The 26,844-nt window shown below is 45.8% G+C and overlaps 1 protein-coding gene across 1 annotated transcript in view; it reads left to right on the plus strand.

The window, feature by feature from the left end:
- Window positions 1-1,373: 1,373 nt before the first annotated feature.
- The window catches only part of KIF3C (kinesin family member 3C), a 51,330-nt gene continuing 25,859 nt past the window's right edge, over window positions 1,374-26,844 (plus strand). The window contains exon 1 of the mRNA XM_060250734.1: window positions 1,374-3,357. Within this exon, the coding sequence (XP_060106717.1) occupies window positions 1,945-3,357 (1,413 nt within the window). The 5' untranslated portion in view covers window positions 1,374-1,944. The remainder of the gene's footprint in view (window positions 3,358-26,844) is intronic.

Below are 26,844 nucleotides of genomic sequence, written 5' to 3' on the forward strand. Positions count from 1 at the left end.
CTCCTTAATCCAATCTCAGCTATAATTGCCCAGTTACTCTTGCATCTTGACTCTAACTAGCCCTTCCTGGCAACTAACTCCTCCCTCCACCCTCTCTTTGATTATATGTAATAGTTGAAGAAGTTTTGTTTCACTGTATTTGAAGAGGTGTGCATGCACACAAAAGCTCATATTGAATAAAACTTTGTTGGTCTTAAAAGTGCCACTGGACTCAAAATTTGTTCTGCTGCTTCAGACCAACATGGCTACCTACCTGAATTTAAGCTCTCATGAGATCATAGTTTTGGCTCACCTATTAGGGCTGGTAGTCCATCCTTTGTTGGCAAATGTAAACAGACAGGCAAGGAACTGATGTGAACAGTGCTGTCAAAAGGCTATGAAATACAACAAATTCTGTCTGTGACATTTCTCTTTTTAGATCAAATGAACTGTGTGCCAACTACAAATCTTTGCAACCACACAGTAGTCCCAGGGATGGTTTAAAAAATGGAAAAGCCAAATGGCACCACCCTTCCTTTATTTGTCTGTTTGGTGGCATGCCCATGAGGCTTCCCATCTGGACAGTGACCAGACCTAGATTTATTTAGCTTCAACCAGGTGCCTTCCAAACATATCCTGTTTATCAGCTCTTTCATTAACATTAGGCACAATCTCTTGGAAAGTTGTTCTGCAGAAGCCCCACTGAAAAAGTCAGCCCTTGCCTCAGGCTATATAGTTGCATCTGCAGAGACCAGAATCTTGGCTCAACGCTCACCCCTGTGTCTGCACAATCCCCAGCGACATACGCTAAGAGCCACACACCCTGCTTGTCCTTTAAAACGGTGCACCAGGAGGAACTGATGCGTCCAAATTATGTTAGTGTGATAGTCTGGAGTCACTCACATGCTTGTCACAACAAGCACAACGGAGAGAAAACTGAGATGAGCTGCGGGCTACAGAAACTCTGCACGACCAAACTATTAAAAAAATGCCAAATGTCTGAACGTGCCTCGGCCTGTAGCAAAGGAGGGGGGGTTTGGGGGGCGGGGTTTGCACATTCCCTGTTTGTCTGTGGTGCCTTGTTGTAAGAGGTCAGGGTGGTGGCTCCGTGTTCCTGGACAGCTCTGGGTACCAGCTCCCTGTCCCTTTAAGAAGCATCCCCTTTGCCATCCCTTCTGCCATCCGGGGCTCCCGTCAGCATCCTTTCGGTGTACGCAGGGTGCAACAAAGGCAGGACTACATCCCCCAGCATGCTATGTATCCAATGGGAGTGGCGGCCGAGGGGGCCTTGATGTTCGCAGTCCGGTGGGCAGGGTCTGAGGACGAGAAGGCGCTTGCTTTTGCGCTTGGCTTCCCATTCCATGCCAGCAAACCAGGCGCTCTGCAGCCCCCCCTCCCCCCGCATCAGATCAGCAGCAGCATCCCCCAGGCGCTCGTTCCCTCCTTCTCCTTCTCCCCCTCCCTATCCCTCTCCACTCCCCTTCTGTTTTCCTCCCTCATTCTCTCACATACACAGAGGGCAGCTGCTGCTGCTGAGCTGCAATGAATGAGCATCCAGCGCAGGAGCATGCTAGCCCTTCCCGGCACTATCGCCCAGAGCTGCCGATGGATCCACTAGGAAGATTCAAGGATTAGACGGGAAGCAAGAAAGGAAAGCTCCGCTCTTCGTCGCCAGAAAAACAAGCAAAAAAACCAGGAGAGAGTACTGAAATCCGACAGCCTCCCCTTCCTCTCCCTCTGGGATGAGTCAGGATGGGTGGTCTGCAATCCGGGATGGGATGCCTTGAATGGATCATGCCTAACTGCATCCATTGTGCGAAAGAGAAGATACAAATCACCGCAGCCTCCACTCTGTGAGCGCTGCTGCAGCAGCAACGTTATCCCAGGAAGGAAAAAGCCCTCATGCCTGTCAAACCCACCACCTATACCTGATAGTCAAAGCTGGGCAGGAGCAACTGGTTCAAGATGGCTAATAGGCCCAAAATTAGCGAGGCACTGAAAGTGGTGGTCCGCTGCCGCCCAATGAACAGGAAAGAGGAAGCTGCTGGCTATGAGAGAATCTTGGATATGGATGTGAAGCTGGGCCAGGTGACTATCCGGAACCCCAAAGCCACGCCAGGGGAGCTGGCAAAAACATTCACCTTTGATGCTGTTTATGACGCCAACTCCAAGCAGGCAGACCTATATGATGAGACTGTCCGTCCCTTGATAGATTCAGTTCTACAAGGGTTCAATGGCACTATGTTTGCCTATGGTCAGACTGGCACTGGGAAGACCTACACTATGCAAGGAGTCTGGGCCGACTCTGAGAAGAGAGGTGTCATCCCCAACTCTTTTGAGCACATTTTCACCCATATCTCTCGCTCACAGAACCAGCAGTATTTGGTCAGAGCTTCCTACTTGGAGATCTATCAAGAGGAGATCAGAGATCTCTTGGCCAAAGACCAGAGTAAGAAGATGGAGCTCAAAGAGAACCCAGAAACTGGTGTTTACATCAAGGATCTTTCATCATTTGTGACAAAAAATGTGAAAGAAATTGAGCACGTCATGAACTTGGGAAACCAGAACCGGTCAGTGGGAAGCACCAACATGAACGAATACAGTTCTCGCTCCCATGCCATCTTTGTCATCACGGTAGAGTGCAGCGAGATTGGCCCAGATGGGGAAGATCATATTCGGGTAGGAAAACTCAATCTGGTGGACTTGGCTGGGAGTGAGCGGCAAAGCAAGATGGGCACCCAGGGGGAAAGGCCAAAGGAAGCATCCAAGATCAACCTCTCCCTCTCTGCTTTGGGCAATGTCATTTCAGCCCTGGTGGATGGCAAGAGCACCCATATCCCCTACAGAGACTCCAAGCTCACCCGCCTTCTTCAGGATTCCCTTGGTGGCAATGCCAAAACCATCATGGTGGCCACATTGGGACCAGCCTCCCATAGCTATGATGAGAGCTTGTCTACTCTTCGATTTGCCAACAGGGCCAAAAATATCAAGAACAAACCCCGGGTCAATGAGGACCCCAAAGATACCCTTCTGCGGGAGTTCCAAGAGGAGATCACACGCTTGAAGGCCCAGCTGGAAAAACGGGGAATGCTGAGCAAGAAGAGGAGGAGAAACAGCCGGAGGAAGAAGACATTAGATGGGGAAGGAACCCCTGAGACTGATGAAATGGAGGACAACGAGGATGGGGGTTTGGAGAAAAACATGAAAAATTACTTGAAGGAGCAAAAAGAAAGGTTGGAGGAGGAGAAAGCGGCTATCCAGGATGACCACAGCCTTGTGAATGAGGACAAACAAAAGCTATTGGAAGAGAAGGAAAAGATGATCGAGGAACTGAGGAAAGAGCAAGAGGCCACTGAACTACTAGCCACAAAATACAAGGTAAGCTTAATTTGTGGGGCTATTTTCTTGATTATTTTTCATTTGTGGCTGGGGTTTGACAAAGTCTTGTATATTCCCACAACAGCCCTGTGAGGTGGGGCATTATAATCATACTATACAGATGGAAATTGAGGGAAGGGGGTTCCTAACATCATGCATGACATTTACATTTACATGTTCATGTTCATTCTTTAGCCAATCAGGTGGTCTAAAGAATGGACTTCCTCCTCACTCTTTGACCATGGGTGGAAGAGAGGGTTCTCATTCATGCTACGAACTGAGGGTCTCTAGACAGGACGTGGTGGCTATTGTGCATTCACTACATATGTAGTTTAAGAGAGCTGGGCCATATTCTATCTGCTGAACCATCCTGGATCTTTGTGGCAATTATAGGCCTGCTCTGGCCTTAGAGATTGGACCTTCTGCCTGTGTTTATGTGCTGTCATGTGTTAGATGGATTCCTTTGCACGGGCTGACAGGCACTGTTCCCTTGGCTGTAGGGTGGGAGTGGCTGAACTGTAGGCCAACAAAGCTGGTGTGTGTGTGTGTGTATTTGGTGTTCAATGGCAGCAGCTTGGGCACTTGCCTGTCACATAACAAAAGCAGCAAAGAAAATGTCATCTCCATCACTGTGTGGAGGTGACCTCCCACATACGCATTGGCCAGCAGAGCTGGGAGGCTGGCCAATCCAGTCTTGCTATCACAATGGGGTTTCCTTTTGTCTCTGTAAGTGGGTGTTGCCAAGAGAGGCTGCCTGCCAGGCCAAAGTGCCTGCAGCATCTTGGGGGGCTTTCAAGTTCCAGCCAAGGACCCCCGCTTTAACCTTTTATGTTAGTTCTCCTTGTGCCTAGAAGACTGGGAGAGCTGCAGAGAGCTTCTTCCAACTATATTATCTTGAATGAGGCTCAGTGGCCTCTCAGGCTGTCTATAGTTATACTCCGGGGTGTCCCACAGTGGGAGCAGGAAATGTGGCAAGGTTGTGCCTCCTTCCCATAGAACTGGGTGTGGCTGATGACTTGAAGTATGAGCCACTGGCTTTACCCTAGCCCCTTCTGAGGGCTTCCATGGAGTTTTGTGAGGAACACCTAGTGTGTTAGCCTAAGGTTGCTAACAGGTCTGGAGAAAAAGGCCTTGCCTCTAACAGAAGCATAATGTGTGGAAATGAGCAATGGAAGCTTTTCATGACAGGAGGGAAATAACATCTCTTGGTAAATAATATGTCATTAAGCCTCTATTAAAGGGACAGAATGTATTTTTCCCAGGCAGTTGGCAACTGTAGCGTTCCCACAAGCTGTCACCTTTAGGTGGCACAAGGCCAAGGTCAAAGGGAAGCTCTGAAGTTCTGTCACCCAGTGCCCCAGTCCCAGAGATCCTTGCTCCTTTCCACTGGATCCCACTCCTCTCCAAGCACTTTGGATTCAGTTCAGATGGCTACCCTAATTTTCTAATTATTTCCATGCCGATTCCAGGGAATGCCACTCCCAGGCCACCTCACACTCTTTATGTCAGTTCACCAAGGAGAGTGAGGGTTCCAATGCCTATGTGAAACTCATTGGCTGACCTTGGGGCAGGTGCTTTCTCTCAGCCTAACCTGCCTCAGGAGGTTTGTTATGAGGGCAGAAGGGAGACATGTATGAGCTCCTTGGAGGGCAGGCAGCATAACAACATAAGGCATTAAAATGGATCACACGCCTTCCCAGAAATCCTGCTTCCCCTCCCCCAGTCTGTTTCCCTCATACGCTTAGTGAAGAACCCGGCCGTACTTTGAGTGTGTGAGGTAACAGTAAAGAAGGTTTCTTTAAGCATGTTCACAGTAAAGATGTGAAGGGCCAGAAGATAATGGAAAAAACAAAACAAACACCACCACTATCAGGACGTGCGTATTTTTCCTGTTCTACCACCCCCAGGCTTTCTCTTATTTAGTTCAGAGTGCTTCTTTTCATCACTGGATAACTCCCTTTAGCTGTGTGTAGAAAAGCCCACACACATCTGGGACTGGGAGAAGGGCAGAGAGTGTAGGGCCTGGGCAGGTCTAAGACTCAGTACTCATTGTTTGAAAAGTTAATTAATGTACAAAATCCCAGCTTCACCTCGCTAGACTCAGTGGGATAATGCTAGGCTGCTCCCAAACAGGCTGGCCCATTTCATTTTGCTGTTTCAAAAACACTTTCCAGGAGTGAGCCCTGTATAGGCTGTGTGCTTTGGTAACTTCATGCTTTATCCAGGCACTATGAGGAATGAGCTCCAGGAGGGTCACTACAGCTCCTAGCAGCTCACACAGTTGTGATGTTGCAAGGGTTTGTGGGACTTCTCAGAATGCATACACCTGTCCTATTAGGCCAGGCCTTACGCCTTAACTTATTGGGAAGGGGGCTCTGGTCTGAGGCTTAAATTGAACCAGAGAACACAGGGACTCGGCACCATAACCCAGTTTCAAAACTCAAAGCATATTAGTAATCATGGACAATGTGAGAGCCAGTTTGGTATAGTGGTTAAATGCATGGACTCTTATCTGGGAGAACCGGGTTTGATTCCCCACTCCTCCACTTGCAGCTGCTGGAATGGCCTTGGGTCAGCCATAGCTCTCGTAGGAGTTGTCCTTGAAAGGGCAGCTGTTGTAAGAGCACTCTCAGCCCTACCCACCTCACATGGTGTCTGTTGTGGGGGGAGAAGATATAAGAGATTGTAAGCCGCGCTGAGTCTCTGATTCAGAGAGAAGGGCGGGGTATAAATCTGCAGTTCTTCTTCTTATCTGGGAGAACCGGGTTTGATTCCCACTTCTCCACTTGCACCTGCTGGAATGGCCTTGGGTTAGCCATAGCTCTGGCAGAGGTTGTCCTTGAAAGAGCAGCCGCTGTGAGAGCCCTCTTAGCTCCACCCACCTCACAGGGTGTCTGTTGTAGGGAGAGAAGATATGGAAGGTTGTAAGCCGCTCTGAGTGTCTGATTCAGGGAAAAGGCGGGGTATAAATCTGCAATTCTTCTTCTTGAGGAAGAAATATGCATCTGAGCATGTGAAAAGTATCCTTCTCTCTTTCCTTAGTAACCACAACTAGCTTTTGTAAATTAACAATGATAAACAAGGGTTTTATGCTTCACGGAGTCAGAAACCATGTAAGCGAATGCATGAAGGGAAAGCAAGCCTGATGTTTTTATGTATTTATAACTTGTTTTTCTTCTCATTTGGGACTCTGAGCAGTTTACATTGTTTTCCCCTCTTCCATTTTACCCTCACAACAACCACCCTGTGAGGTAGATTAGACTGAGAAGGAGTGACTGGCCCAAATTCATGGCAGAGGCAGGATTCAAACCTGGCTCTCCCAAAGCCTAGTCCCGCACTCTAACCTCTATGCCACACAGGCTTTTTCCTTTTCCCTATCTCTACACAAAGTAGGAGACAAGTTTCACCTCTAAGACCAACAAAGTTTTATCAGAATGTAAGCTTTTGTGTGCTTCAAGCACAGATGAGGAATCAGGTACAGTGAGCAGAGCTACATACCCTGTTTCCCCAAAAATAAGACCTACCCAAAAAATAAGCCCTAGCAGGATTTCTATGCATTTGTTAAATATAAGCCCTACCTACCCCAATAATAAGACCTAGTGATGGGCGTAGCTCTGCAGCGTATCTGCATAGCCACACCATGCATTTCGGCGCAGAGCGGTAAGGAAGACTGAAATACCTTTTATCTGCTACAACTCCTTTCTCCCAGCCGTTCGCACTTGTGCGGGTGCGCGAGTGGCAACCACATCACTCCTTTCTCCTAGCCATTCGCACGTGCGCGGGTGCGCATGTGGTAACCGCGGTCGCAGGCATCCTATTGTGCACATGCGAACGGCTAGGGGAAAGGAGTTCACGCATCACTAGCACCAGCCCCACTGTATTTGAATAAATGTAGATTGTTGTATTATACTTAACAAAAATAAGACATCCCCTGAAAATAAGCCCTAGTGTGTCTTCTTGAGAAAAAATAAATATAAGACAGTGTCTTATTTTCGGGGAAACACGGCATAGCTGGTAGGCAGTGGTTTAGAATGCAAAATGGCACAAATTTAAGATCCAATGACAGAATAGTAAAATTAACAGCATAGTAAACAGCTGCCCACTTGGATCTATCTCTACATAGTAATCACATCTGGGGTTGCTAACCTCCAGGTGGGGCTTGGAGTTCTCCCAGAATTATGACTGATCTTCAAACTACAAGATCAGTTCCGGAACAAATGGTAGATTTGGAGGGAGGACTCTAAGGCCACAGTGAGCACCATCCGCTCTCTAAACTCTCGCTGATTCAACACTTAGCACTTGTCTTGCCTCCCTTCTATGCGAGGCTCCTCATGTTAGCTCTTTTTCCCAGATTCTGCACTGGCATCTCTGGAATAGGGCTGTGCATTCCCTGCTTGCTCCCTGCCCATGCAAACTCAAGAGCTGAGACTGGGGCAAAGGCTAATGTGGAATCTGTCCTTCCAGGATCTACTCTGCAAATCTCTGGGAATTTCCTGTCCCAGAACTGGCAACCATAGCACTCATTTATATGATATGACATTACATTTATATGCTTGGTCACAGATACTATGTTGGGAAAGGCCCATGACTTAACAACAGAGCAGCTCTCCTCCACGCAGATGGACCCAAGTTCAGTCCTTGGTAGCATCCCCAGCTAAAAGGATCTTCAGTATTAGTGCTGATGGGAAGGCCTTGCTCTGGAGATCCTTGGAGAGATGTTCTTGAAAAATGCACAGTGTCATTCAACTTCATTAGTGGAAAATAATAAGTTTCAGTGATTAGGGGGTATCTCCTGTTGGGGTGGTGGATGTTTGGGGTGGAAGACCATGTACAGGAGATTTTTGGGCAGGGGTTAGAGTCAGAAATGATTTGGTTGCCTCTGCATCTTGACAGGTAACAGCTATTTCCGTGATTTGAGGGGCGGGGAACATAAGAACACAAGAGAAGCCATGTTGGATCAGGCCAATGGCCCATCCAGTCCAACACTCTGTGTCACACAGTGGCCAAAAAACCCAAGTTCTGTCAAGAGGTCCACCAGTGGGGATAGAAGCCCTTCCACTGTGCCCCCACCCCAGCACAAGAATACAGAGCATCACTGCCCCAGACAGAGAGTTTCAACAATAAGCTGTGACTAATAGCCACTGATGGACCTCTGCTCCATATGCTTATCCATTCCCCTCTTGAAGCTGTCTATGCTTGTAGCTGCCACCACCTCCCGTGGCAGTGAATTCCACATGTTAATCACTCTTTGGGTGAATAAGTACTTCCTTGTATCCATTCTAATCCCTGCTCAACAATTTCATTGAATGCCCACGAGTTCTTATATTGTGAGAAAGTGAGAAAAGTAATTCTTTCTCTACCTTCTCTACCCCATGCATAATCTTGTAAACCTCTATCATGTCACCCTGCAGTCAACGTTTCTCCGAGTTAAAGAGCCCCAAGCATTTTAACCTTTCTTCATAGGGAAAGCATTCCAACCCTTAGTTGCCCTTTTCTGCATTTTTTCCAATGCTATAATATCCTTTTTTGAGATGTGGTGACCAAAATTGTACACAGTACTCCAAATGAGGCCACACCATCGATTTATACAGGGGCATTATGATACTGGCTGATTTGTTTTCAATTCCCTTCCTAACAATTCCCAGCTTGGCGTTGGCCCTTTTCATTGCAATTGCACACTGTCTTGACATTGGGAGTGGGGTGTGTGTGTGAAATTGAAGCAGGTCTGGGTAGAACAAGAGTGTGATGTTTGATGTTCTAGTGGAATATGTAGCACACTAACTCAGCTTAGAGGAAACACTGCTGTGGAGAGTCAGTTTGGAATCCATTCTGTCTTATAGAATTGGCTGTTCAGTAAGGAGGAAAAGACACTCTGCATATTCTCAGAGGCATTCTCCTCTCCCATTATGGCACACTTTTCTGGAGTCAGCCCTACAGGGAATAGTCTGTGTGCTTTGGTACCTTCATGCTTTATCCAGGCACTATGGGGAGTGGTTACTCCACTCCTAGGGTCGCTACAACTCCTGGTAGTCCTCACAGTTGTGGATGGATGCAGAGCAGAGCTGGGGCAGCAAGGGGACAGGGGGTGGTTGCATGAATGGAGCCCTCTGTCTGGCATAGCTGCCTTCTTATTGAATAAGCATAATGCTATTAGCAAGTATCCCACCCCATGAAGCCTGGGCCAGTGGAGGCCTTGAGAATAAAGGGGGCTGTTGTGTTCTGGAGAGAACCAGCTCCACAAATGGATGGCTAGGAAAGAGGGTTACACAGGGAATTTCCTGCCTCCCTCCCACAACACATGCATGTGCAGTAGGTTTGTCTTTTAAAAATCTGGCCTTAAGGAGTATGGCATTAATAGCAAACAAAGTCTGACCATTAAATGAGCAACCAGAACTGAAGTCCTGGAAGCAATTTGCCCTTTCTCCTGTACATGTAGGTCAGGCAATTGGCGTTCACTTCCCCTCCACTCTTCTGCCTTCATCTCTCAGTTGTTAAAATCCAAAGGCAAACCACAATCCACATAATACCTTTTATTAGCATCAGCATCCGTGACACAAAACAATGCACAAGCTTTCCAGTTCACCAGAACTGGCTGAATATTACAAAATAAAAGATTTGAATAGGAGGTGAGGGGAGAAAAAGATGTCCCAGGTAATGATTTTACATTGCCCTGCCAGCCTCCAAAGGAAGCCACATTTCTAACATTGTGTGGGGAAAGCCAGGTTTAAACCTAAAGAATTTACATGCCTCTTAGGGCCAAACTAGATGTGATGGCATCCACAGGGACACTGCTGTCATTTAAAAGTGGTTTAAAAATGCCACTTCATGCTGAGATACTCTTGTCCTCCTTTCTGCACATTTTAAGTGCTGAAATGGCCACACACAAAACCCACAGCTGTTTCAGCACTTGAAAAGGTACAGGGGAGGGAAAATGAGAGCAACTCAGCCTGTTGCACTGTTTAGGGCCAATCAAGTTTGTGTCCTTACCTCATTTTTAACTCACTTTAAAGTGGCAGGAGTATCCCTGTGGTAGACCTGAGGATACCATCACTTCTAGTTTGGCCCTTAGATAGCTGAGATGTCCATTTCTCCTGTTGTGTTTGCTGTGGGGCGTAGCTGCCATCTTTCTTACTACAACAAGCACCAGGGAGAATAGGAGACAAGTGGGGAGGGGTCATGGATACACATCTCCAAACACTTAAACGTGATGGGTTGCAGTCCCCTGGTTAGCACTTGGGAACATTGGCTACTTCCATACAGACAGATTGCTCTACCCCCAACACACATAGTGAGGCCTGGATTCAAATCCTCAACCATGAAGTTAGTGAGTGACCCTGGGCAACTAATTTTCCCCCCAATTTATTTTGGCCTAACTCATCCCATAGGATTGTTGTGAGGATGAAATGGAGAAATATGTATGTTACTCTGAATTCTTTGGAAGAGAGATAGGATTAGGAATGTGTGGATTTCCAAACATCTCTCCTTGCATCAAGCACCATTTTCTCTTCCTGTTCCCTTGTGCCCACCTTTCTCTGCCAACACATGTAGAAGCCTGTTTAGCTAACTTAAAACACACACACACACACAAATGTAGTGGGTATATTGCTATACAACTATGCCAATCTAGTCAGCAGCCACCACCCCTCCATTTAGAAACCCAATTTTAATCCCCAAACAGTGGTATGGAGCCCACTTATCATATAGCAGGAAGTCATAAGACATCATAGTCACATGATAGAAAGAGGAGGTACCAGCAGGGCTTTTTTTGGTACAAAAAGCCTAGCAGGAACTCATTTGCATATTAGGCCATACCCCCCCCCCCATGTCACTATTGGTTCACACAGGGCTTTTTTTGTAGAAAAAGCCCGGCAGGAACTCATTTGCCTATTGAACATATGAACATATAAAACTGCCTTATACCGAATCAGACCCTCGGTCCATCAAAGTCAGTATTGTCTACTCAGACTGGCAGTGGCTCTCCAGGGTCTCAAGCTGAGGTTTTTCACGCCTATTTGCCTGGACCCTTTTTAGTTGGAGATGCCGGGGATTGAACCTGGGACCTTCTGCTTACCAAGCAGATGCTCTACCACTGAGCCACCGTCCCTCCCTAGTTAGGCCACACCCTCAGACACCAAGCCATCCAGAACTGTGTTACTGCTCAGAAAAAGCCCTGGGTACCACCCCCCCGAACCTGCCTATCCTGAAAAGAAATCCACACTATGAATGAGTAATCTCACCTTGCTTTGCCACTGCTCTTCACAAACCCTGTTCACAAGTTATAGTGAATGCAAGTATGTGTACAGTGTACACTTGGTTTTTCTTTATACTTGTGTTAAGTTATTCTCATGTTACATTCAGTGCATATGAAGCAGAGAAATAACGAGGTCCGCACAGACTTATTGGTTTGAAGTGAGGTTTACTTTATGGTACCATAAGCAGAACCCAGTCGGGCATGGGCCTCCAAAATGACTGAGTTAAAATCATTCTACATACAGACCATTTTATTAATACAGAAAACAAGCAGGCAGGCATACAGGCTTATCTGATTTTAAAGGGTCCCACCTCCACTAAATTCCCCCTGATAAAATTCCATGACTAAGTTTTCTTTCTTATCTATATACAGCAAGTCGCCTGTAGGAGGCTGTTCCCTTATCTTATCTTATAGCTGGAGCTCACACCTGCTGGGCGGTAGAGTCAGTTTCTAACGGCAGTTTTACAACAGACCCCTTAGTTTGAAGACAAAGGGTTCGTTACAAGGTGCTGGTTATCACCTATAAAGCCCTATATGGCCAAGGACCTGCCTACCTCGGGGACCACCTCTCTCCATATGTTCCCCAGAGAGCACTGCGTTCCAGTTCACAAAATCTTTTGGAAATCCCTGGGCCTAAGGAGGCCAAACTTAAAACAACTAGGGAGCTGGCCTTCTCTATAAAAGCGCCCCAATGGTGGAATCAGCTGCCAGAAGAGGTGTGGGCCCTGCAGGACCTCAACCAGTTCCGCAGGGCCTGCAAAACTGCCCTCTTCCAAGAAGCCTTCAAGACGTGACCAGATTGAATATTACGCTGCCTGGATAAATAGAGACTGTAGCACCACCGTATTGTTTTAGCTTTTTAACATTAATTTATATTTATATTTGTATTTGTATTTATACTGTGAATTGATTTTACCTGTATTGTTATATCATGATACCACATCATGTTTTTGTAAGCCGCCCTGAGCCTGCCCCGGTGGGGAGGGCGGGATATAAATAAAAACTTATTATTATTATTATATTTTTACTCAATATGACAAATATTATTATTATTGGGGGTATTAATTAATTATTCAGGGGCTGCCCCTTCACATAAACAGCTGAACATGTGATTGAACACAACTGATCCCCAGTTTTGTTTGTAATGTGAATGCATGTTGGCTCTTTCTTACAAATAGATGTGTGCATATACAAGAAGGATGTATGCGTGTTCACTCTAACATGTGAACAGAACTTAATTGGCTAAGCAAAGAGAGCTCTGATAGTACCCTTGGTTTGTGTGCACTACAAAGGTCATTCCCAAAACTTCCAAAAAACACACAACCCAGCTATATAGTGGTTTATGACTCAGATAGTGATGCTGTATCACTTACTGAGGGTGGACACACTGTTACTGAAAGCCAAGCACAACTAGTGTCACAGGTTAGGCATTAGTTTTTCATCACTATTTTAAACCTGGAACAGAGTTGCTAGTAAAGTTTGCTATTTGTAATTACAAAATGCTCCAGATATCTTATTGCAGTCCTTACTTCTGACCCCAAACAGTCGTTTGCACACACTCATACCCCTCCAAATATACAACCTCTTTCCTCAGAGCTCTAAGGATATTACCAGATTATTTGCTATTTTCATCTACTGTTTTCTTTGACTCCTTCCTGTGTCATTCTATTGTTCATAAAGGATGTTCCTTGGGAAAGGTTTGAGTTTCCCTTCTTGTCTCTGTTCTTAACAATATCCTTTTCTCCTTGCCACCCCCAGTTCTATATACTGCCAGTTTGTCTCCCAGATCCAAAAATTACCAAATGCATAACAAGAAGGAGAAACAGTAAGGGAGACAAGATCTGTTTTTGTATCATTGAAATAAGTACAAAAGACACAGCTGCTCGCTCCCATTTTTTCCACCTGTGGAGAACTTTTATCTCTTATGGTACAGAATGTACTTCGCATTAAAAAAAAAAAGTCTTGGACTCAATCCCTGGTAGTTCCCAGCATCTCAAGGTAGATGCAGATTTTCTGCCCAGACCCATACCACTCAAATCAGACCCTGTTGAGCTAGATTGGCCAATGGCTTGACTCACTATAAGGTATCTTCAGATCTTTTCTGTCGTTGCCATCACATGTGATAGAGGGAGGAAAGCAAACAGCCAACCGTTGGTTTTCTGATGGAAGTAGTGTGTGAATGGATAAGGGCCAAACTGGATGTGACATTTTTAATGAGTTCCTCTTTCATTCCTCTCAGACAGATGTATGGTGGCCAACCTCCAGCTGGGGCCTGTAGATCTCCCAGAATCACCACTGATCTGCTCACTACAGAAATCTGGAGGAAATGACTGTTTTGGAGAGTTGACTATATGGCATTATACCTTGCTGAGGTCTCCTTACCTCCAAACCCTATCCTCCCTCAGCTCCACACCAAATCTCCAGGAGTTTCCCAAACCACAGTTGGCAACCCTAATCAGATGACAGCTGCAGGTACTTAATTTGCCAGGGGCTACAGGAACTGACCTGAATCAGGCCCTCCTGGCACTTGGGGAATTTGTTCACAGCAGCTGCCATCTGACTGAAGAGAATTCCTGAAGGGTTCCTCTAGCTCCGCTCATTAAAGATGTAACATTTAGTTTGGCCCTGAGTGACAACAAGGAAAGACTGCAGACTTGAGTACTTGAAGCTAAGCAGTCTCCCCCAAGGGGGGGACTGCTGCTCATCTCAAGCAAGGCATCTAGAGGGCATCTGAAGAATTGAATCAAATAAAGAGACAAGAGAGAGGAAATTCTAAGGAAGACTGAAAAATTAAAACATTAACTGAGTCCATTTTTCAGTAGAACTGGTCTCTTTGCTAGAGTTATTGCAAACAATATAACAGACCTTTTAGCGAGTATTCAGAGGAATGGAGGCCAGAAAATTCAATGCCTAAACTCTTTTTTTGTGAAAACTGATTAAAAGTGTTGATGAGAGTAGAATTGTTAAACACAAACGGAACAACAGGCCTTGCTGAAGAAGGATCAGCATGACTTCTGCAAAGGGAAGTCCTGTCTCACTGGCCTTTATTATTATTATTTTATTTACTAAAACATTTGTATTCCCACTTTCCCCCACATATACCTAAGGAGACTAAGGGGTAGAGCATTTGCTTGGCATGCAGTTAGAAAAAAACAGTACTGAATTAGATGGACCAATGTTCTGGCATAGTCTAAGGCAATTTCAAATGAGGGACGGCCAAAGTTTTCATGCCCTGTTTGTGTGCCATTCCTGGGAGCAAGTGGCTGATCACTGTTGGATGCTGGATGACTTGGGCAAACATTCGGTTGACGCAGCTGAGCCCCCTTTTTGTTCTAATGGCAAAGTGAGTGACAGCTTGCAAGGCTATGTTGCACCCTAGCAAATACTACAATATAGTAAGGAAACCTGCCACCCAGTGTGTCTATTTGTGCAGCTCCATTTTGTGGGCAGTGAAATGTTTTAGAAACTATATTCATGGAACTCCCTTCATCTTGTCTGGTTTATCCCTGTATGTGCTGGTCCGCTGATCCACTGCCTTTTTGGTTCAGAAAGTACTTAGACCAAGCAAGGGTTTGAGAAACAGCACAGTGTACTCCAAGCCTTTTAGTGTTACCATATTTTGAAAAGCAAAAAATAGGACAAATTTCACAGCTGACTACTTCAAGCAACTGATCACTATGACAAATCTCATTTTAAGTACGCCTACTATTTAAGCTGCAATAATTGCTGCTAACTAGGAATATTCCTAACCTTCCAATCTCAAAAAAGAACATTTTCATCATTTTTTTAAAAAAGATCCCAAAAAAGACAGACACCAAAAAAAAGAGGGCATGTCCTCTAAACAGAGGACATCTGAGAACCATGTTTTGTGTACCTTTGCATTTTAATTTGCAAGGTTTTTTGTATTGACATCTTCAGAATAAAAACAAACCAAAGCACCTGCTGGTTGTGGAGGGCAGACAATGAATCTGCTTTTATCACTGTGTGTGGAAGCCTTGATTTTGAGCAGCAGTCTTTCAAAACACAATTGCAAGGGAAGACTGACCTAATTTTGATAGCAACCGAACTGCGAGTCATAGGACTAGGAAGAGTAAATGCAGCACTAGGCTGGGCTTCCTCTGGGAGTGTGTGAGGTTGAGGCTTCACAGATGTGATTCTTACTGGCAGAACGGTCTGTTGGAAAAAGCAGCAGCGGTCTGCTAATAACGTTGTAAGGATATTGCTGGGGTAGCAAAACCCAGCTCCTCATTTGTCACATTTATTATCGGAGAGCTTTCAAACTGACCTCATAAATGGGACACCCCCAGGGCTTTTTTTTGTAGAAAAAGCCCAGCAGGAATTCATTTGCCTATTAGGCCACACCCCCTGAGATCGCCATTGTTTCACACATGGCTGTTTTGTAGAAAAAATCTAGCAGGAACTCATTTGCACATTAGGCCATACCTCCAGACACCAATCCAGCTGGAACTGTGTTCCTGTGCGTTCCTCCTCCTCCTCCTCAAAAAAAAAGCCCTGTACACTCTCATTGTACAACACCAGGGCTGTGTGTATGCTAGGATTCTACAGGCCAAGAGTGAATGTCCTTCATGGGGGTGAAAGATACATGAAAGGTTAAGTCAGGGGTCTTCAACCTTTTTGAGCTTTCAAAAACTTTTGGAATTTTGAGAGGTGGTGGTGAGTGGTGTCCCAGAATGACTACCACAGGAGGCAGCGTCAACCCCAAAATGGCTGCCATAGGAGGTAGAGGCAAATGGAAACCTCACACCTCACACTTCCTTGGGAAAATGACAGAGTGAGTGGGGAATGGAACCACACACTGACTGAGAAAGCCCAGGTACTTGCCAGTCCTCCAGAATCTCCAGGGGAAAATCTTTTCATTTGGATAAGAGCAGCCAATAACAACCGCTGTCTTACAAGGTCCCTGCCCACATTCTGAAAATCTTAATGGGCACCAAGAGAAGTACTGATGGGTGCTATGGTGTCCATAGGCATCATGTTGGGGAACCCTGGTTTAAGGGCAGTGCCTGGTGGAGTTTGGGAATCCCAAGATGTGGAGAAGTGAAAAAGATTTTCAGAATCTGAGGGCCACACAAAGCCAATTTCTGCTCTGCGTAACAGGCAAAACCAGAATATGCAAAACAGTATCACATTTAATAAATCATGCTACATAGGAGAAATCAGGTAGATTTCTTCTATTTGCAGAATTTGTATCACCTACTGACAGGATTTCTTTTTGTTTTATCAAATGTTCGTGCTGCCAAGAAGTTCAGGGTGCATGATTCTCCCCATTTCCATTTTGTTTATCCTCACAACAGTCATGTAAGGAAGGCTGGGCTGAGAGCGAGCGACTTGTCCAAGGTCACTTAGTGATTTCACGGTTGAATGGTGATAGGAACCCAGGGCTCTCCGGTCCTTGAAGAAGAGTTGGATTTATACCCTGCCCTTCACTCGAAGTCTCAGAGTGGCTTATAATCTTCTTCCCTTCCTCTCCTCACAACAGACACCCTGTGAGCAATACTCCCTCTAAGCTGTGGAGTCTTGTGAGCAAAAATTATACTTTGTGAGCTACTGGCATTAAAGTTTTGAGCACTGCATAAATTTGTTTGCTCTGGGCCATTTTTTTCTGAGCTAAGACAAAAATGTATGAGCCAGAGGCTAAAAAACTGGGAGCTAGTTCACACTAACTCAGCTTAGAGGGAAGACTGCCTGCGAGGTAGGTGGAGCTGAGATAACTGTTTTTGAGAGGAACAGCTCTGAGAGAACTTGAGACTGACCTAAGGTCACACCAGCAGGTGAATGTGGAGGAAGAGTGGGGAATCAAACCTCGTTCCCCTGGATTGGAGTGTGCTGCTCTTAATCACTGGCTCTGATACTCTAACAGTTGCAGCATACTGCATCTCTAAAAAGAACTGAACATTTTATCCCTGTACAACAGGCAGTCTGAGATCTACACAAGGCCTAGTGAGCCACTCCTCCAGGCCTGACCTGCTATGCTCTCGTTTCCTCTTCTCCCATGTCTTAATCTTTTTACTGATGGTCATGGTGGCTGCCATCATTTGACTCTCGGACACTATAGTTCCTCATCATATTGCGCATGCATACAGTATGCCAGAGGATTAACAGTGCAGTGTTGAATGGGATGATAGTAGCCACCACTTGCAATTGTCAGAGGGTGGACAAGCATGGCCACAACGTAACAGAGTTTATAGTGCGACCCACCTTGTTCATGTTTTGCTAAGAAGAACAGAGATATTAATGCTTGGAAAGGCACACATCTACATGTCCCTGATCAGTACAGCTGTTTTTTTTACAGTCCAACTGTAAGCAAAGTTACACATTTTTAGCACATGAAAGTCAATGGGCTTAAGAATGGTGGAACCCTGTTTAGGACTGCACTGTCCATCACCTGGTCCAAAGCCTGAAAGAAGGAAGCTGGAGGCTCCTGGCACACAAGGGGTTTTTGTTTTGGATTGGCATCCAAACTGGAGGTGTTTTTTCTGGATCATCCATCCAATCCTAACCTTTCACTTTCCACATGTTCTCCCACTTGTCTATGATCTTTCCCAAACCTGGCTTTGTATGATCTTGTTGGAAAAGCTGCAGTCAAAGGGTTGTCTGAATGCTATGTGAATATGAGGGTGCATATTTCTGTAGGCCCCACCTGGATCAGCACATTTTTTTTCTTCCTGAAACCCCCAGGAATACCTTGCATCAGAGGGCTTTTTCAGGCTTTTTTAAAAAATCAGTGATTGACATATCACTGTAGCATAACAACATTAAAACAAAGCTGGAGCCTAGCAGCACCTTTAAGACCAACAAAGTTTTTTTCAGAATGTAATCCTTTGTGTGCATGCTGATGAAGTGTGCATGCACACGAAAGTTTACATTCTGAATAATACTTTGTTGGCCTTAAAGGTGCTACGGGACTCCAACTTAGTTCTGTTGCTTCAGACCCACACGGCTGCCCACCTGGATCTGCATAATAGCATTATAACCCTCTATCTTCCGAATTCCAAATCCCCAACTTTCAGGGATTTGTTTTGTTTTTAAACAAGTCTCAGGCCTTTTTCATTGTAGAGATATACCTTTCCTCTGAGGACAACCGTCTATCTATCTATCTATCTATCTATCTATCTATCTATCTATCTATCTATCTATCTATCTATCTATCTATCTATCTATCTATCTATCTATCATCTATCTATCTATCTATCTATCTATCATCTCCCTTACAATCAAGGGGCAACCAAGAGAAAACTTAACACAATAGAAAACAATCATAGGCCAGGAGTCAGTATGTACATTGAGCAAGAAAAGTAGAGAGGACTGGTGCAAACATTCTCCAGAAGGAGGCCTACAGTGGGCATATCTGGTCTAATTTCCCACTCACCTTAAGCTGCTCTCACGTTTGTCTTCTCAGCGGGGCTTCCTTCCAATTTCACACTGCCTCGGGGCTGCAGCAAGCATCAGCGTTTTCGCACGGCAAACAGAAACCTCTAAAAACCAGTTTCTGTTTGCTGCACAAAAACGCCGATACTTGCTGCAGCCCTGGAGCAGATAGTGTGAAATCAGAAGGAAGCCCCGCTGAGAAGAAGAACATGAGAGTGGCGTAAGGTGAGTGGGAAATCGGTCAGGGTCTTTTGCAGGGCAGATGACCACTGCTCAGGGCTGGTTCCAGTTTTTGGTTGGCCCTGGCAGAGAATGCCCAGGCCCCCCCCTATACCCATTATTAGGTCCCTTTTCTTGCCCAGCCACACGCATGCCCCCACCTGCCTGTGTATCCTTCCTCTGCCCACTTGCAAGCTCTCCTACCTTCACTTCCAGCTCCCCACACTGCCTGCATGTCCTTTCCCTGAAGGTGCTGGGTGGTAGGTGCAGCTAGGGGTGCCACTGTCACGGCCACTTGGAAGGCTGGTGCTTTGTGCACCACCTGCCTGCCCTTTAATGTTAGGCAGCATATGCAGCTGGGAGCACAGGTGGCCGAACACTAAAAAGCAGGCAATGGAAGGATGTAACATCAGAGGAGATGCATGAGGAGGGAGTTAGCAGCAGTGAGTCCTGACAGCTGGCTTTCCTCAGGGTATGCTGATGCTAGCTCTGCCACTCCGGTCACATGGACCTTGCTTGCATGGCTCTGGAATGAGTCTGTCATACACTGCAAATGTGTTGGTGTGGATGCTTGTGAAGCAGAGGGAGCAGAAAGTTCCACCCCACCCCTTGGAGATCCTTGTACCCAGTAGGCTTGCAACAGCCCCACTTTGGGAAACACCATCAGTCCAAGGCAACGGCACCTCTGAGATACAGGTATTAAAATCAAGGAAGGAGAATCTTGAGGCTTGAAAGCAAAGAAGGAAAACACACACAGAAATAAGTGACTCTCCTATGGGAAATGATGGGAGGACCTGTTGCTGGGCAACCAATTCTGCCTTGCATCACAGGGAATTCTCTCACAGCAAAGTGAGCAGAACATTCAGAAGCTGTCCTTCACCCTCCTTTCCATGGTGCATAGATTTACCTGCATAGATTTACCCTCCAAACCAGAGAAGTGTTTTTACTCAAAAAATCTCCACTTGCTGGTTCAGGTGCCATCCTTGGTTCAGGTGATTGGGCTCCATCTAGGGTTGCCAACTACCTGGAGGCAAAAATGCCCAGTCCTTTAAGCAGAGGCTTAATGAGATATTTACCAGGTGATATTATTTAGCTCCACCTTGTGAAAAGCTTTGGGTGCCCATTTCCATACATTAGTCCTCTTTTAAAGTGGTAAGACATTTTTCTCCAGGCCTGTTGGCAAGCCTAGCTCCATCCTTTCCCCACCCTCCTCACCATTCCAAAAGCTTTCTGGCAATTTTTGTGGGTTTTCATGCATTATTAGGGGGATTCATTGTCTGTTTCTTTGTAATTTTTAAAAACCATTCTCCACTATCGCCCTGCTCAGAATTATTTGTTGCATCTTATGATATTTTATGCCAAGCATCCTTGTGCCATTTGACCTTAGGATTGATCTATATTTAGAATTCCCAGAAGCCCTAGCATATCTTACAAGTTATGCTGCTCAGGGCAAAGACCCTGAACTCTGTAATGTGGGGTAATCATTATTAGCATTATAATTTTGTTGTTATTATTTATTCCATTCCATAAGAACATAAGAGAAGCCATGTTGGATCAGGCCAGTGGCCCATCCAGTCCAACACTCTGTGTCACAAAGTGGCCCAAAAAAATCAGGTGCCATCATGAGGTCCATCAGTGGGGCCAGGACACTAGAAACCCTCCCACTGTGCCCCTCCCAGCACCAAGAATACAGAGCATCACTGCCCCAGACAGAGAGTTCCAACAATACGCTGTGGCTAATAGCTACTGATGGACCTCTGCTCCATATTTTTATCTAATCCCCTCTTGAAGCTGTCTATGCTTGCAACTGCCACCACCTTCTGTGGCAGTGAATTCCATGTATTAATCACCCTTTGGGTGAAGAAGTACTTCCTTTTATCAGTTCTAATGTGAACGAAGACCAGAACCCAGAAGACGGCTATATGGGCAGAAGTAGAGTTGGGGAGGGGGCTTATCTGAGTGGTAGATCATCTGCTTGGCATTCAGAAGGCCTCGGCTTCAATTCTAGGCATCTCCAGCTAAAAGGATCAGGTGATGTGAAAGACCTGAGATCTTAAAGAGCTACTGCCACTCAGAGTAGAGAATACGGACCCTGATGGACCATAGGTGTGATTCTGTAGCAGGCAGCATCACATTATCATGTGTATGTGATCCTGGATGACTAGTGGCAGGAAATATATTTAGCTCCACTATGGGGAAGAATAGAGTTCCCTTTTTAAGGCCCAATTTGTGATTAGAGCCTCTATGTCTCCGACACATTGCAGCCAGAACCCCATTGACAGGGATACCACAGAAGGCGGTAAGAGGTCACTGGATTTAACAGCCTTCATGGGGACTTGACAGTATAAAAGCGTTCTATTTGTAGTCATATTGCTAGTGGAAAATAACACTGCTGTTGTTATTTCCACAGTATCTTTGGGGCTCACAGGTCTAAGGCAAAAGTGAGTCTTCTCCACTCTGAAGAATGTTTGTGAGAAAATCATAGAGTTTGAAGGGACTTCTGCGGTGTGTTCTCACCAGGGCTGGCCCTAGACTGTCCGGCACCCTAGGTAAGGCTAAGTTCTGGTGTCCTCCTTGCACTGATAACATCCCCAAGTCACATGAGGCACCAAATTTGGCACCCCTAGAAGGCCGGCACCCTAGGCAATCGCCTAGTGACAGAGCCAGCCCTGGTTCTCACCAACATGCTTCTTGTTTTAATGATCATTCCACTGCTGCATCCCACTTTGACGAGAGATTCCCCCCCACTTCCAGAATTACATGTGCAAGTTTTTTTTGAGGGAGGGACTTATGGGGAGGAGGTGGTATAACTGAAAACAGGTATGTTTGCACAAATGCACTAATGTGCATAGTTGCATATGTTCACAGAAAGAAAGTCTTTGACTGTAAAGGAGAATGAGTGGGAATGGCCAGGGTGATATGCAGTGGTACTCATACCAATAGAACGAAATGCTTGTCCCTGTTTAATCAGAAGCATGACTTCGCACAAAGTGTTCATATAGGGGCAGTGCCTGGGGTGTGGGGCTAACTGTGTACATTCCTTGCACAAAGCCCAGTGGCAGATCCTGCAAAAAACTGCTGGGGCAAGCGTACTGTCCCTAATCTGCAAACACAGGGAACCATCCCTGGCAGAAGTCCTAGCTTCTGCTTTTCAGCATGAACGTCAAGCTTGGCCCAGGGCTATAGATGTCCTTCTCCAGTATTGCTACAAATATCAACCCAGTGTCAGGGTTGTATGGGGGCAGGCAGACAAGTGTGGATCAGATGCTAAGTATGGTTTAAAAGTCTATGATGCAGCGATCACAGCCCTTGACAGCTGGTGTAGGGTTGGGAAAGAAGGGATGAAAAATAGGTGATTAAAAAAAACCCTGAAACAAATAGATCTGGGTCTGGTCAGTGCTTTGCTTGCAGATCTCCTCAGGATTGGTGTCAGAAATCAGATGGTAATCAAGGTTGAATCAGTTCAAAGATGAGTCCTGCAGCAGTTGGGTGCTTCTTGGAGAAAGGATGAGCAGGAGAGTTGGGGAAAATGGGATGGGAAGGTTAGAAGCTGCAGGCAGCTGCAGTCTGAAGTATCTGGAAATACCTGGAAACTTTGGGGGTGGATCTGGGAGAGGGTGGGGTTTGGGTAGGGGAGGGGGCCTTAGTAGAGTATAATGCCATAGATTTCACCCTTCAAAGCAGCCATTTTCTCCAGGGGAGCTGATCTCTGCCTGCTGGAGACCAGTTCTAAAAGCGGGAGATCTCCAGGCTAGCAACTCTACCCCAACTCCTTTGCCCTGGTGTTGGTTGCCCGTCCTCCACAGATCTGGGGAGATTATGCCAGTGAAGTGAGAGCTCAAGGAGCCCAAGCTGCAAGAAAATGCCAGGAGCTGTTTGGGTTTCTTGTTCTCGTAGCATAGCCATTGATTCGTTTAAAGTGTGGTGTGTGTGTGCTCATTTTTGGCTGAAAGCAGAGTGTGCGCTTTTAAAGACCAAAAGTAATTTTCCATAATGTTATCAGCATGAAATGCACAAGGAACTAACATAGTAGACAGTGGACATGCAGCAGAGGAGGCACAGTGAGATACCTGTGAGTCGGTAATATCTGGAAAATTAATTTTGTGCTGCATGTGGTGAAGAAATGCTGATGTGAGTGTGTTCGTGTATGTCCCTGTTTCTGTTCCACACAGGCATAGTAGCAATTGCCCCAACTATATGACAAGTGCAGTCATTGAATAAAGGTCAAATGAGTATTCTGTTCCCTGATTTGGCCCAGAAAAAAAAATAATTATAGTGAGGGGGACAATCTGGTTCAGGACTGTGTTGTTGGGGAAGAATGGGATTAACTCTTCCTCTCCTCTGTCCCATTTCTCCAATTAGAAAATAATGTATTATACTTAACTCCCTTCACCTTAAAACAGCTAGTAGGGGGTGAGTTGCCAGTCTCCAGGTGGGGGCTTGAGAACCCCTGGAATTCATTTGATCTCTAGATTACAAAGATCAGTTCCCCTGGAGAAAATGGCCGCTTTGGAGGGTAGACTCTATGGCATTGTATTGTCCTGGGGTTCCTTTCTACCCCAAGCCCTTCCCCTTAGGCTTCAGCTCCCAAATCTCCAGGAGTTTCTCAACTTGGAGTTGATGGAAACCTTAGGTTGAGGTCATTTCCAAGTGGGGAAACAGTGTGGGGGCAAGCTAACCCCTCCCTCCCCCAGATCAGTTTCTCCTTTCCTTCCTGCTGCTTTTTTGGGCTACATTATGTGCCTGGAATTCCAATCAAGGAACTTCAGCGTCATCGGGTGGTTTGGTTCTCTGTTGCTTAGGAGTGTTGCGCAGTCTCCTTTCTTCTTGATTTTGGGAAACAATTGACTGGGGGAAAATATCTTAAAGATCAGACTGTTTTTAGGTGCTCTTTCCTTTGCAGTTTTAAGATTCATTGTTTTTCTATGTTCATATATTACATACATGCAAACAGGGCTGGCCAGGCCATAGAAGCACTTCAAGTCACTCGGAATAGCCTTTGGGTAAAGCAGCTACATGTCAGACTGTTCTGGATCCCTTTCAATGGTGCACCTCTCAGATCATGTAGGGAAATTGATTTGGGCCAGCAGTCAGGGGTGGTCTTAGCCAATTGATAGCAAGGGAAGCTGTCCGGGGCCCTGCCCCAGAAGGTCCTGACCACTCACAACCCCTTGCCACCTAACAATAGGGCGAAAGAAGAAAAATGCGGGCTCCTGCCACTGCTGCTTGCTTGTCCAGAGCTCAGGCTGTCCATGCGCAGCAAATGCCGCTCATGCTTGCTGTGTTTGGTACTCAGGCAGCTGGCTTCCAGCAGTGGCTCCTGTCTGACTTGCTCAGGATGAGAGCTGCCCCTTTCTTGGCCCTGTCAGGGGTGGCCAGTAGAAGGCCCCAGTGGGGAGTGGCAGCCATTCTGGGCCACATAGAATTGAAGGAACCTCCAGGATCATCTAGTCCAACCCGCTGCCCAATGCAGGAAACTCACAAATACCTCCCCCCCCCCAATACTAGTGACACTTGCTCCACGGCCAGAAGATGAACTTTTGCCCAGGGCCCCAGAATCATTATGACCACATCTGCTGGCAATGATGTGTTGAATTGCAACTGAAATTGCACCTGGGATGGTATGCTTTTCCACTTTAACAAGCCCAATACATGGCTCCTGAATTATTGCCGGAAGGTCAAGATCGGGAGTCTTCAGTCTTGTCGAGCCGAAGGGCACTTTTTTTGGAATTCTGGGTAGTGGGCACCACCACAAAATGACTGCCATGGGAGCAGTCATGAAGTGGTGCTGGGGTAGGATTGCCAGCTTCTGAGGAGTGAGGACATGTAAATTGCTGTCTTGCTGACTCTGTGACATTACTTCTGGTGAAAACTGGAAGTGACTGTCACATTGAGGTGAGCTCTAGGATTCCCTTCAACTCTATAGTTATACCATAAGAGTTTCAGTGCTTTCATAGAGTGTCATGTCATTGCAATGATCTCACTTCTGGGTTCATGTCAGGAGTGACCTCAAAACGGTGTTTATGCCCCCCACACCTTATTCCCCTCTGTTTCCCTATCAAGCAGTGGTGTATGACAGAAGCTGGTGGGTGGGAGGTCTTCCACTGGACCTGGCAGCACTGTTCTATAATGGCAAGCCAAGCAACCTCTCAACATGGAAGCAGCCATTTTTGTATGGATGCTCTCTGTAGAAACAAAAGCAACACTTCCTGAGTTCTTCTGAAGCACTTCAAGCTTTGGCGAGGTCAAGGAAAGCCAGGATTGGGTCTTGGCTTTGGAGGAGAGATGCTTTGTGGAAGAAACAAGTGGATGTCATTTGAAAAAGCAAGTGGGAGGGTGTCTTGGTGGCCACAGGTGCCACATTGCAGGGAAATCACTGGTCTAAATAAAAGCAGCATAGAACATCCGGCAGAACCTTCCAAAACTGATCTCATGGATGGATGGCTGCAAATTATCCAAAGGATTATCAGAAAGGAAAGCCCTTCTTCACACAGCCTACGGAATTCATCATGACAGAATGTTGCAATAGCTACTGGTATAAAGTGATTTTTAAAAGAACCGGATGAATATATGGAGGAGGATCAGTCTGTTGGTGGTGACAAGCCATGAAAAGCAAGTATGCAGCTGCCAGAGTCAGAGACAGGATATGCCTTGGACTTCAGGATGCTGGGGAGAAGCCGGGCATGGCTGCCTTCCAACATGCTTTGTTTGCAAACTTCCCAAGGGCATCAGGCTGATTTAATGACAGATTGCTGAGCTGGAATGGAGTAACTCAGTGTTCTTGTGATAAGGATGCTTTCAGCATATTCCAGAGAGAGAGAGAGAGAAAGAAAGGGGAGAGAAAGATGGGAATTGCAAGAAGGCCAATATGAAGTACAAAAGATCATAGTTTATTGGTCCCTGCTTGGTGGATGGAAAGCCTTTTTGAGTAATGGAAGGCGTCATCACATCCCCAAAGGGAGACTCTTCATCATCTCAGTGTAAACATCCACATGTTCACAGGGTGTATTGCATTTCATCAAAAATGTACAAAATGCATTGTTTACATCCTTTGCAGCACATGCCTGTCCCTACATTCTTGGAAATACATCTCCTGTGTTCGGTGATGCTTACTGCCAAGTAAGCAGGCATGGGGTTGCAAGCCCAAATCTGCATTCATATTGCTGCAAAAGTATGTTTCAAAAAGATCCATGCTGTTTCTCCCTGTCCATTCTCTCCACACTGTGTATATTTTAATATATAAACTGCTATTAACTTCTATCAGATCATCTTAATTAAAGAGCCAGATTTTTCAGGAGCTAGATTTGAGTCCAGTGTTACCTTAAAGATCAACAAGATTTCCAAGGGTTATAAGTTTTTAAGAGTCAAAACGCCCTTCTCCACAGTTTTCAGGGATTCCTTTTTTGGCTTACAAAAATGTTCTCAGTTACGCATTAGCCACATTCACAAACTTTACAACATACTGCCTTAGGGATTAAGAGGTGCTCTTGCATCATTCAGTAGTAGTACATAATGGCAATTCCTTAGTATTGTAATTGCCTTATTGTGCTGCTACTGGGTGGCGAGAGTGGATTTTTCCCTTTTAGTGCATGCTTGTGAAGCTAATTGTTGTCTAAAATAGCTGCGTG

The sequence above is a fragment of the Heteronotia binoei genome, chromosome 1, assembly GCF_032191835.1.
Source record: "Heteronotia binoei isolate CCM8104 ecotype False Entrance Well chromosome 1, APGP_CSIRO_Hbin_v1, whole genome shotgun sequence".
Taxonomy (NCBI): domain Eukaryota; kingdom Metazoa; phylum Chordata; class Lepidosauria; order Squamata; family Gekkonidae; genus Heteronotia; species Heteronotia binoei.